At 36.1% G+C, this 13,845-nt stretch overlaps 1 protein-coding gene across 1 annotated transcript in view; it reads right to left on the bottom strand.

Moving 5' to 3' along the window:
- Nucleotides 1-13,845, bottom strand: part of gpc3 (glypican 3) — a 106,205-nt gene that overhangs the window by 25,160 nt on the left and 67,200 nt on the right. The window contains exon 6 of the mRNA XM_083561702.1: nt 9,161-9,272. Within this exon, the coding sequence (XP_083417828.1) occupies nt 9,161-9,272 (112 nt within the window). The remainder of the gene's footprint in view (nt 1-9,160; nt 9,273-13,845) is intronic.

Raw genomic sequence — 13,845 nt, 5'->3', positions numbered from 1 at the left:
AGAATATATATATAAATTAGGGCTGTCAATCGTTTAAAATATTAAATTGTGATGAATCGCATGATTGTCATGAGGTAACTCATGATTAATCGTAACTTAACTGTACATTTTTATCTGTTTTAAATGTACCTTAAATTAATAATTTTTAAGGTTTTAATACTAATCAACATGAGCATGGATAAATAATGATGCTTTATGCAAATGTATGCTTATTATTAGTAAAACATAGAGCATAAAGACAAAATATTCTTGTAAATGTTTTAAAGTAATTATGCTGTTTTAAATTATGTTAATAATTAGGACACCTAACAGAACTTTTGCTATGTTTCCACACGGATGGTTTTAATTGCCGGATGTGTGCATCATGGCGAATTTTGGTGCTTGATTTGAGACAAATGTTTAGTGATTACAAATTATTTTTCTGTGGAGGTTATTTATTTATTTATTTTTATATCTGAGTAAAGAAAGGACTTTGTGAATAAATGTATGTTGATACATTAAATAAAAATGGTCAAACAGAAATGCGTGCTGCGTTAATAAAATTAGTGCCGTTAAAATTAATTTGCGTTAATGCGTTAATTATTATGACAGCTCTAATATAAATATAGCCCACGTGTGGGCAGCATTGGTGGTGATGCTGTGCTACAACACATAGAGTATCACATAATCATAGATCTGCTGCATGCAGGCAGGCCATGAAGGAAGCTCACTGTTGTACTTTAGGCAGCGGAATGTGTTTTGAGTGCTGGAGAAGGATTTTCTTTTCATTTGTACAAGATTTCTCCTTGTGTTTTTTGTTTATATAAGCACATTGCTTGCAGGCACTCGGGGGAGAAAAGGGAGAAAAAATCTTGCGGATTGTCGTCATGTGCTTATGTGATCTGTGATCTCTGTTGCAATGCGTGTAGTTTCACTTACACTGATTGTTGAATTAGATTTTAATATTTGTGTAACATGTCTTGCTGTCTCTACCTTCATTGAAACCATCTGTTGAAATTCCCAGAGTATAGGATTACTGCAGAGGGCAGCCTCTGTCCCAGCAAGCACCGCAGTTCACATTAAAATGCTGCAATTATCTGATTACCCTTTGATTCCCTAACTAAACTTTGAGAAGAAGTTCGAGCTTGGCTGGAGAGGTGAAGAGGCACCAGGCGTGTCAATAGGATTTGAAATTAAAAACGGATTTTGTGTTTTTTTGCATTTAATAGAGGCAAGGAACATACAATTACATCTGCATTCTTCCCATCTTGTACTCTATCCCGGCATTTCTGTTTCTTTTCACTCTCTCTTCATCTGGACTTCTTAATTTGTCCTCTGTGCCACTCTCCCTTATTATATTTCTATATCTCTATCCATGTTGACTCCCTTTTTATTTTCCTGCTCCATTTATTTCCTATTCCCTCCCATGTGTCTTTCTGTTCTCATCTCCTTTGTTATATGACACACCACAGTCTTGTTCTTGTTGTCCCTCTTCTCTTTTTCTCTTTTCAGTGCGCACACACACACACACACACACACACACACACACACACACACACACACACAAACACAAACACACACATATACACACACATACACATACAAAGCATGCACAGGGTTGGGCAAAGAACACTGAGAAGTACTTTTTTATTTGACTTTTTTTACTCTAGATCGTTTTCCTCTGTTTTGCTGGTCAGTCGTACTCTTAATTTTATGCTTCTGAACAGAGAACATGGTAATTATTTTTTACGCCTTGCATAGTATATAGTCAATGCTTCTCACTGAATGCGTGCTTGAGTGTGCTTTTTGTTTTCAGGTGTGTGTGTGTGTGTGTGTGTGTGTGTGTGTGTGTGTGTGTGTGTGTGTGTGTATACACGTGATTAAACCCAGGTGTGATCTCTAATCAGGAAAGCTTCCGCATGTGTGCTGGAAGTTGAAGTCCTTAGTGGCCATGTTTGTAGGCTGTAACGTCTCTTGGAAGGTGGATCTGAATGTGCTGACGTGATTTTTTTTCTTTCTTTCATATTGTCCCTTGCTTTTGTTACATTATATTACAATTGACAGCGAAAAAAATCTGCTTCTTAAGTCTGCATTTTCGCCTTCCGAAAGTTTTTGTGGGTTAAAGGCAAGTGCTGCTGAGAACTATATCTAGCAATCAAGCAACTTTAGAGATTTGAACCGCATGAAGGTCACTTTTTAATTAGAATGGACTGGCTGAAATTAAATACTCAAAGGTATTTTCCTGCTTTGCACTGGATGTTCCCTGCATGGACACTGAAACACTGCAGCGCTGGCTAATTCAGTCTGGATCAGTCAGTTACTGATGATAAATGAATAAATCAAAGAATCTAAATGTATCCACTTAAACATCTTCAACCACATATCAAATATTGACATACCTTTGGAAATGTAAATTTTTTTTTTACAGTTTGTGAACTCTCTAAACACGACTGTGACAGCATGTAATGGAAACCACAGATTGACTGTTTGTTTGCTTAGTCTTTTTCATCCTGACAACATCTGATTTGTGCTATTTTGAGTAAATGAGACATAATCACAGTACACAGCATTTGTTTTGAAACCTGCTTTGATGTCGGCACACGATTATCACGTGATGACCTAACTGTCCCTTAAAATTTCTGATTTCTTTCATTGTTGATTGTTTTTGGCTGATTTGAAGATTTACTGTTGCCCATAAACAGATTTAAAACATTTCTGACCTACATGAATTACAATTTTTGAAGATTAAGAGTGCATTCATTGCATAGTTAATAACAATTTACCCGGTTACGGCAGTACAAAAACTGAGCACGAACAAAAACATGTGTGTAACATTAAGTCCACAAACACATCTTTCTAATTCCTGAGCACCATTAAACAGCTGATAATGACTTTCATACGTGGTATGCATTAATACCTTCCAATAATATTTTCAGTGTGAATTGTCCACAGCAAACTTCAACATCAGTGAAGAAAAGTTTTATCTCCACATGCAGATAAGCGCTCATACGTTCTTTGAGTACTTGCCGACATGAAATAGCTTCAGCACAAAGTCATTTTATTTCCTCGGTTTATGGACGCGTGTTCATTTAAAGCTTGGCCCAACTCAGACATTACATCAGCCGCGTTTAGGCGTGAGAAAGCCGATCCCAGAGGATCGGAGAAGGCTAAAGTTTTCTATTTTCTAATTCTATAAAAATGTTTCTGGGTGTTTTGCACAGTCTCCACTGTTAAAGCATCAGGAGAAGTGTTAATCTAAAACCATACACTCTACACCTCCCTGCCATTGAGGTCTACAACTGCTGGACACCAACAAGCCATTAGAGAAAAGCCAGTCATGCTAAATGTCTGAAACATTGTCTCTAAAGTTGGGGGAGAAATTTAACTGTTCCATAAAAATGACTCGGTCAACACCCAGAGTTGTTTTATATTTATAGAGGCATATCAGTGTTCAGGGTTTTACACAGATCTGTAATATACATAGATCAGGGAACTGGAGACTGGGTGGGGGCTGTCATGTACTAGTATTTTTTCAATATATATTTACACAAATATTGCATGTATAACATATAGGTGTCTCACCCGCAGTTTCTTATCTCAGCTTTTTCTTTCTCTCTCTAAACCCCACCCTCTCAGCTTGAATCTGTCCAATATCTGCTTTAAGAAAGGTATCATATCTAATAATGTCTTTTAAAACACTTGTAATCTATCTTCCCATGGGTGCAATATCCAGGCCTCCAGATATAGATAAAAGGAAATAAAAAACACCTAACTGTAAGAGATCATTGCTCTCAATCAATGGTTACCACTGACAGACAGACAGACAGACAGACAGACAGACAGACAGACAGACAGACAGACAGACAGACAGACAGACAGACAGACAGACAGACAGATAGATAGATAGATAGATAGATAGATAGATAGATAGATAGATAGATAGATAGATAGATAGATAGATAGATAGATAGATAGATAAATAGATAGATAGATAGATAGATAAATAGATAGATAGATAGATAGTACAGGTACACAGCAACGAAATGCAGTTTAGCATCTACCAGAAGTGCAAACAGTAGCAATTGTGCCAATTTACAAGTACAGATAAATATGTAACTATATGTATATATACTATATATACTATATATATATATATATATATATATATATATATATATATATATATATATATATATATATATATATATATATATATATATATATAATTTATGACATAACTTATTACTACTAATAATTCTTGATTTTACTGTTGAACTTGTATTTTTAAAAAGGAGCCCGACTCCACAGTAAAGAGCCATTTTTATAAGCTTTGTGAGGCAGCAGTGTTGAAAGTGTTCACATATCATTAAAGTGTATTGTAAATGATCGAATAGTGGGGTGTAGTGTGTTATCCATTATATTGTTTAACACTACATTACGTGACCATGTTGCTGTTTTTAAAATAAACATTACTTTTTTCCAGAGGTCTGCACTTTTTGTTAATGTGGGTTGGATATCCTCATGTGCGCCACTATTGCACAGAATGCAGCAGATTGTTACGGTTAATTACAGTGAGTAGCTTGCAATCAAATGTAAATAAAGAGTCCAGGGAAATAACCTACACTTAGATTCATGGTGAAACTATTCATGGTGGATAGTTTAACAAGGGCTAATTAAATAATTTGGTGTGTGTGGTTGATTATTTCATTTAAAGATGCCATCTGGCCTGCTGGCTTTTTTTAGTTTAAAAGGAGACAATTTGTCTTGGAGTCCTGAGGGTTCAGAAAGGCTTTTTTGCCATTTTGATTTTAATCTGGCATGTTTCTAAGATATGTTGTTTTGCTCAGGTCCTGTATCAGATGTGATTTGATTTTAGGGTGATTTGAAGTGATTGACCCATTGACCCATGTGACAACTTGCCCCAGAGGACAAGTGAACCTCACCCAACCCCTGGAATTTCCACACCTCTCTGCTTAGATCTGCCTTTCCTTCAATTTTAAACAAGAGCACAATGTTAATCTACTTCGACATGCCTGTTGAGAACAGGGCCACAAGAAGCTTCTCTGTTTTTGTTATCAAAACACTTGGACCACCAGTTTGAGTTTTATTTTTATTTTTATTTTTTTATTTTTTACAAATGACCCAATTGATAAAACATTCTAGTGATCTCCAATGCAGATTTCTTTATGGTTCTGTAGCCCCAAATGCATTTATATTAATGACACATTACAGCGTGCTTAATAGAATGTGCAGGAATCAAACCAATTTTTTTTTTATTTCTTGATGACAATGGCTTTAAGCTGTGAAGCAGGTTATTATCAATAACATAGAGTGAATTGGCAGTTGATGAACTTATTCATCAAAGAACCTACAAATTAAATTGGTAAAATCATCAACTTTTTGACTACACTTTTCACTCAAGTTAAAGTAAAGAAGTTTGGTCTCTGACATGTACTTAAGTAAAAAGTAGCCATTAAAACAACCTGTTTTAGTATCACGCTGGGAACCAGACCTCACATCATATTAACATATTATTACAAATGTATTTCAAATTGTGTTATCTAATGAATGTATCCTGACTGAACAACCTCCATATACAATGTCTTAAAACAGCATGCAATGAGAAGAATAATATTGGTCCAAATAGATTAAAAATAAAGTAACAAGCCTGGGATGAAAATGTAAGAAGTAGAAAGCACAGATATTTGCATAAAATTTAATGAGAGAAAGTAAAAAGTGCCACTATTGGGCCCTTGAGCAAGGCCCTTAACCCTCTATGCTCCGGGGGTCCCTTACGAGGGAAATATCAAGGTCCATGACGTGGGGCCGCCTTCCCGTGGGCTCACCACCTGCAGGAGGGACCGTAAGGGACGGTGCTGTGAGGATTGGGCAGCAGTCGAAGGCGGGGGCCTGCTTAGACTGCTGCCCCCGTGACCCGAATTACGGATAAGCGGGAGAAAATGAATGAATGAAAAAAAGTAAAAAGTGGTCCAAAAAATTACTGTACTGTAAGTACTGGTACCAGAAAAATCTACTTAAGTACATTAACGAAGTATTTGTACTTTGTACTTCATTACTTCCTAATATATATATATATATATATATATATATATATATATATATATATATATATATATATATATATATATATATATATATATATATATATACATATATATATATATATATGTACACACACACACACACACACACACATTTCTATTACTTATTTTCACTTGCTGCATTTGTGTCACTACTATTTAAAATAAGATACAAGTGATGTTGATTTTTCTGAATGGATTATAAGTAAAATGTAATATAGCTGGGTAGACATTTAAAGATATATAGTGGGAAACACTTGATATAGTAGTGAAGACACATACAAATGGGGGTCTAAAATGATCAATCAGTTCAAGCTTCCTTAGCTGAGGGAGCTCACCTCTGCTCTTACATTAAACAGACTCCAGTCTGGGAAGCTCATAGACAACATGTGCTGTCTGTAGAGATCGCTGAGCAGACCTCCTGACTGTAAAATAACTAATGGAGACCTGCTTTACTCGGGGAAAAAAATGCACACAGGCCTCAGGAGAGACAAACTGTGGCAGATTAAAGTTATCAGATAAAGCCTACAGAACAGTCACACCGGATGTTAACTCAATGCCTGTATGAACAGCAATGTTGAAATCTAGCAAAATAAGCCGTATTGTTCGTCTTAAGAAAACAGAATAAAGACATCTGGCCCTATTCTGCAGTGTTTGTGTGGTTGCTGTTATAACTTGTTTAAATCTGACTCACTTGGGACAGTGTAATGAGGGTAGCTTGTGTTACATGTAGTGTGGTCTTTCATGCTTGTTGGTGTTTTTGTGACCGAACACCACAGCGCTGTCTGTACTGTACTCTTACAATACAATGTACAGTATAAACATACACTGTACTCTACATACAATAGCGTAATTCCTAACCAGCCTTCTGTACTTTTTTACAAAAATATACTAAGTGCTTTCTGCTTGTGTGTGTGCTTATAAATGTAACAGATGTATTCGCTAAATACAAAAACCCAGTTTCCTCCTATAGCAGACTCGTTTACCTTAAGGTTGTCAGTAAAACTGATCTGCCCTTAATGCCTGCATACAGCTGATCCATGATCATATGATGAGTGTGTGTGTTTGCTTGGCAATTTGTGGTTCTACCAGCATGTCTTGAATGTCAATCTGCATTAATCTAGCACTCATTCTCAAGCCAACGCCAGGCTATCTGCTTCACATACAGAAAGGAAAAGAAGAAGGCTGCTGGCATGAGGTAATGCAGTACAGTCATTGAGAAAATGACGGCTTTTCCCAGAGGAGGAGTGAACCTACCCCAGACCCCTGGACTTCCCCCACCTCCTGCTCAGATTTGCCTCTCCATCCTGTTTAAACAAGAGGACCATGTTAATCCACTCAGACATGCCTGGTGAGTGCAGAGCTGCAATGCGCTTCTCTCCTTTTCTTTCTCAGACACATACATAAACTATCTTGCACACATAAACCCATCACACAGACCAGCACATATACATGTCCATAAACTTCATGTCTCACTTGATGACATATGAAACACAGCAAAGCAGTAGTTCTCTCTCGCTCTCTCTCTCTCTCTCTCGCTCACACACACACACACACACACACACACACACACAAAAGGAAGCAGGCGTAATCCTGACTTATGGCTCTGTACACCAAGGTTTCAACACCACATAACTTTTGCTATGACCAAGCAGACACAACCAAGTCACCTCGCGGCTCTCTTGTGATGACCTGCAGCACCACCCCCCACTTTTAGGATTCCTTTAACTGCAACTGCTAACCTAAATATATACTGATTAACTAAAAGAAAATTAACAAACAAAAAGTACAATGTACTACTTTTCAGTACTTGGTTTTATTTTGTATGCTTGTTTTTTATGTCTTGTATACCTTAGTGGTTTGCAAAGGATAACAAATGTTATATTTTTAATAAATGACACAATTCTTGTTCACCACTATAGAACGTCCATTAAGCTTGGGTCTTTGGGACATAGCAGATTTCTCCCCAGCTTGACAAGCTGTGGTTTTTGTCTCAGTAACTTCATGAGAGAGAAAAAAGTGAAGGACTGAGTACATATAGCCACTAAAATGTAACCAATAACAGGACCTACTCATACTTCTTTACTCCAACTTTAGTGAAAAAGTAAAGTATAGTCAGTGAAAGTTTTTGGAAACATGTGTATCTGTACTTCTACTTGAATGAAGGATGTGTGTACTTTACATCTCTGATGACTGACAACAGAACTACTTAACAGAAAGAAAAAGCTCTACGCTTCAAAAACGCCCCCTAGCGGCAGTCCAGTGAAAGCTGAGGTATGTTTCATTTTGTTCCTTTTTCATCGCACAAGAGTTTTTAGTGTTGCTCGAAAAGCATCAATTTTACAACTGCTTCTACATAATTCTTTTAATTATTATTATCTGTTAATAGATAACAAAAAACACTGTTTCCTCATTAAGTTTCAATTATTGTACATTTTCCATAATAAATGTTTAAATAATTAAGAATGAAAACCTAAATAACACATTCTGGAAAATGCTTATTACTGCTGTGTCAAAAATGTATTATATCGTGACACAACTTCACACTATCTTGAATTAAGATTCTGTGTTTCATTACAATTCAATCATTAAGGTATCATAGTTATATTAAGTAAGTACTTCAAGTAAAAATAATTAAATTATGCCAACTAACATGTTTTTCATGTCCCAAACCAAAACTCAAGCATAAGCAATGCACACATGACACACAATTTTTGGTGAAAAAACAAAACAAAACAAAACTGATTTGTGGGTGGAAAAGTTTAGTTATGTCAAACAATAACTTACAGTCTGTGTGATCTGTGTAAAGCAGTTTTTACATTGCAAACATTTTAACAAGCCTTGTTTTATAATCACATCCACACACACACACACACACAGAAAAAAAAGCTGATGTCTCGACCACCTGTTGTATTGTCAAGGGACCAAGGCAGGCAGTCTCCAGCATTGGTTTGTTTTGAGGATGCCTGCAGACCCTTATGGCTGGGTTCCTCATGACAGAGCACCCCCACAAAGCCCAATGTATGTGTGTTGAGTGAAAATAATGATACAGAGAATATCAGAATGTGATCCACACTTACCTGGTTGATGTGTTTGAGTTTGTCGATGATCTGGCTGACCACAGGCTCAGGGTGCTTGTGTTTGGCGTCTGATCCATGAGGGTGGTTTTTCTTCGGCCCTGGACCTGAAAACCTAATCAAACACAACAAAGACATTAGGCTAGAAGTCTAACACTCACAAGCCATGTGAGCCAGTTATTTATTTTTTTATATTTTTATTTTATTTCTGAAGCTTAGTTATAAACATAAACGCGGACAATACTGCCATCTAGTGGTAAAATATACATTATGATTATTGCAATTTGTAGAAAAAAAGCTTTTCATACAAAATGTTAATTAACTGGACTTTTCATGTGAGCTAAAAAGAGAGTTCTCTCTCCCAAGAGAGTGTCTGTGTATGTGGCAATTTCCATATCACATACTTTACAACTGAATACAGATTAAAAATTTGCAGGGAATCTCTATTAAAAATCTATGCACAATCATGTCAATTTACATATGAAGCAACACAACTGAATCCTAAACTACACAAAGGTTTGTGGACACTTGACCATAAGATTCATGTGTGCTTTTAGAACCCATTCCACATGTCGATTTATGAGTGTTAATGGAGATTTGTGTTTATTCAGCCACAAGGATGTTACTAAAAGCAGGTACTGATGTAGGATGAGGAGACCTGGGGTGCAGTCAGCATTTAATTTGATCCCAGAGGTGTTCAATATATCTTCATAGACAATATAATGTAAACAATATATCTTCATAGAGCTTGCACTGTGCACAAGGGCAATGTCATGCTGGAAGAGGTTTGGGTCTTCTAGCTCAAATGGAGGTAAGATTTAATAGTACCACATCCAAAGACTTTGTGGTAACAGTTTGGGGAAGATCATGAAGAACACATATGGCTGTAAAAGTCAGAAGTCCAATATAAATTATCCCTATAGTGTATTTACAGTTATATAAATATCATAGTAATAATAAGTAATGTATCGTTAATTTCTTTACAAGTGGGTGTGTGGGTGTCTGTGCATGTGAATGTAGAAAAGTGCTTTTAGGCATTTCTCTCTCTCTCTCTCTCTCTCTCTCTCTCTCTCTCTCTCTCTCTCTTTCTCTCTCTCTCTCTCTCTCTCTCTCTCTCTCTCTCTCTCTCTCTCTCTCTCTCTCTCTCTGTCTCTTTCCAGTAGATTACTTCCTATTAAAATGTAATTAGTGTTGATGCACAGAGAATTGCTATCACAGAGACTGACGGACACAGCAGCAATGAGACTCTAAGCAGCCACAAATACAACTCTGACACACACCTTACACTTGCACTAACACTACACTGTCAACCTTACAACTCCACTACAGTCAATAACACGTTACGTAACTTGTTTGCTTGTGGTAGAGTGTGAGCATTGCCCACAGAATGTGACTTTCTATCAGTGCCAGCTATAAAGCAGATTAATAATCCTTACCATTACCTCACATAAATACAAATGGTTCATAAAAAAATTATTAACAGAAAGAAAGAAAAAGAGAAAAAAAAGAAAGGGATGGGGGGGCTTAGAGCAAAGATATGAGATCATGGGCCATTCTTAGCCATGACATAACCCATCATCATTTACATTCGCTATGTTTCTTCATTAAACCAAATTACATTTGCATACTTATTTATTCTCCTTATTAGCCTTGATGGCAGCCCACCTTCCGCCTTTAATCATCACATTAATAATACACACACATATTATTCCAGATAGAAGAGATATGAAGATAAAAAAAAAATAGGAGTATGAGAGAATGAGAGAAAGAGAGAAAGAGAGTGAGAATATGGGTACCAAGAGTGTTTGATATGGGTGCCAAGTGTTCAGTGGCAAGGCTGGATGCTTTTGATCTCAAGATGAATCAAATTTTGATTTATTAAAAATGGCATCTGTGTAAAGATTAATTAAGACACTTCAGTGTATGGTTGTGAACGCACAGGTCCTAAGACTTTCATACTTTCTGTAAAATGTTCTTATGAATCGTTATTCTGTTAAGATTTTTCTGTTCGCCTATATGACATAAAATGATTAAATTAGGCAACTTGACTGTAACTGTTCAAGTACATTGTGCTTCGATACAGTACCATTACACAAATTGAGGTAACAGAAGAGTGAAAGAGACATTGAGGTTAAATCACAATTACTATGGCATGTTAGAAATGGTCCACGAGGGAGTTATTTTCCTTAATTGACTTGTTTGCAAGAATGTTAACAGTAGTGTTCAAAATGCAAAATCCAGGGAAAGTTTTCATTGAATTTTCAAAGTTATTCTATTAAATTAATAAAAAGAATAATCTCAATACTACCTCAGTGCCAGCCTACTACTCAATCAGATCCTTGAGGTAATATGGGGGAGTATAAAGACCAGAAGAGAACAAAAGCTGTACAGAAAAAAGTTTCAATATCCAGAAATAGTCATTGACTATCTGATCTACCTGAGAGATCTGAGAGAGTCTCCTCTGCGTATTATGTGAGCTCGTCATAGTCAAATCCACAAACACAAACAGATTAAAAATGCAAATGCCCCGATAAAAAGGTCAAGGATGATTGCAAGAATTTGGTACAATTGTAAAGGCTCTGGAGATGCATTCTTTATTTGGAAAATTTAGAATCTCTAAAAAAACCTCTCTGACCTCCACTGTTCCTACATGATCCCAGAGTTTTAGGAATTCTTCTTCTCCTATTTAGGTTTAACCGAGTCAGATTTGACAATCCATACCTACTAAATGTATCCTTGAACATTCACCATCTTCACTGTTTGCTGTGTTTGTTTAAATAATCAACAAGTGATTAGATAAGTAATGTGGACAATTGGATTAAAGACATGCATGGTAATTAGATTTAATTAACATATAACAACCAAGAGAGGAAGGAAAATATACCTAACTTCCGAGAAGGTGTGCTCCTGGATAAATATAATGTAGAGAAACGCTAAAAGCAGACTTTACCACTAAAACTGTTAAACTCCAGAATGAGAACTGTGGGGTGTGACTTGTTTGACAAGCATGATGCAACATTGGTACACTTCAACTAGCCAGTCAAATCAGTCCCTTAGAAAATCTCTTAGATCAGCAGGTTTAAGACATTGACAGAATCTTTACTTTACTGTGCCTATTATTAACGTGAGGAGACACAGAAACCATTTTTTGTCCAGGGAGATGCAACTTTCTCTTACTGGCTGCACAACTCGAGTTAATGGTGTTTTTACTGTACCAATTTATCCTCTGAAATGATTAATCTTTCAAGTGTGGGATTATAGTAACATGGGGAATATTGCCACCTTGTATTCTTTAGTGTATTATTATCAGACATCTTTAACATTTTGATTGAAATTATGAGTTTGTGGAATGCCTGAGAGAGCAAAGTGATGCAGCGGGGTACATTATTAGTGAAAGTGACCGGTAGTGAGTGCTCTGATTATTCTGTTTATCCATCCATGTTTTGTCCATTATGTAAATAGTTTGCAAATATTATTATTCGAAGGTGTATAGATAATAGGATTTTTCCGATTATTGAAATAATGTGTCTGAAAAAAGACTAATAATTCATTTAAAGAATAATAATATCTGTTAAGAGATGCACAGGCAGAAATGCAAGAACAGGAAATGCACGTTTAAACAAATGTGTTATTTTCCCCACTATTTTTTAGAAAATTATGTGCAAAAGATGAAACATTTACAATGCTGTAAAAGATGTGTATGGACATTATACTTCCCTCCTTAATACACTAATTCTTATACATATACTAATTAAGTACAAATAGATACAGTATATGGACAAAGATTTGCAGACACCTGACCATAAGACCAAAAGAACATCAGTCTTATACTAAACCTAGCGGACACCCCATGCAGAATATTTCAAGATCAAACCTTCACATTCTTCATTTGGTGACTGCATTTATACAATTTACACCACAGATTTTTAACATAATTAAAATCTAGAGACTGAGATGACTGCTGCATAAAATGACAATTGTTTATGCATTTTTCTATACATTACAAGCAATTTTACAACTTTCTTTTGGGTTTGGTTGTATACACTCAACAATAGAGATCCTGAACACACAGAAATAATCAGTGTTATTACTAACATTTATTTGATATATTCGTTGGTAGTGCAACATAAGTATATATATGTATTACTTTTGTTATAGAAATACTATGCAAAAGCAATCTTCCAAAGATTATTGCTGTTGGAGGAAACGTTAAATATACTTTTAGAAATATGATCTGTTTTCACCCTTAAAGGTTCTATATAGAATCCTATAACAGAGAGCTGCAGGAACTATTTTTCTTGAGCCATAATTATCCAATAAACCTGTAACCTCTGAATGTTCAAATGGAAAATGCGAATAATTCTGCAGCTGACTCTATTCCCAGCAAATTAGAATGTCATCACAGATGTCATTTTCATGCATCTGCGCATTCTCTCCCACAGCTGTAAACTATTTGTCTCTCCCCATCTCTGGTTCTAATTATCTCAAGAAGGTAGAAGAGTGACCACTGACATTCTCTCATGTCTCTAAAAGGCTTGTTGCTCATCAGGCTACAGTGATTGAGTGCTGTTACTGCTTTTCTGGCCGTCAGATCTCAAATCTGAAGCACCCTAGTGAGCAGCTTAGCCACATACCGCAATTACACAAATAAAACAAGAGTGACACAGATATCAAATCCAGCAGCTGCT

The sequence above is a fragment of the Silurus aristotelis genome (assembly GCF_946808225.1).
Source record: "Silurus aristotelis genome assembly, chromosome: 14".
Taxonomy (NCBI): Eukaryota; Metazoa; Chordata; class Actinopteri; order Siluriformes; family Siluridae; genus Silurus; species Silurus aristotelis.
The sequence above is the reverse complement of the archived record's forward strand: the minus strand, read 5'-3'. Positions and strand labels throughout refer to the sequence as shown.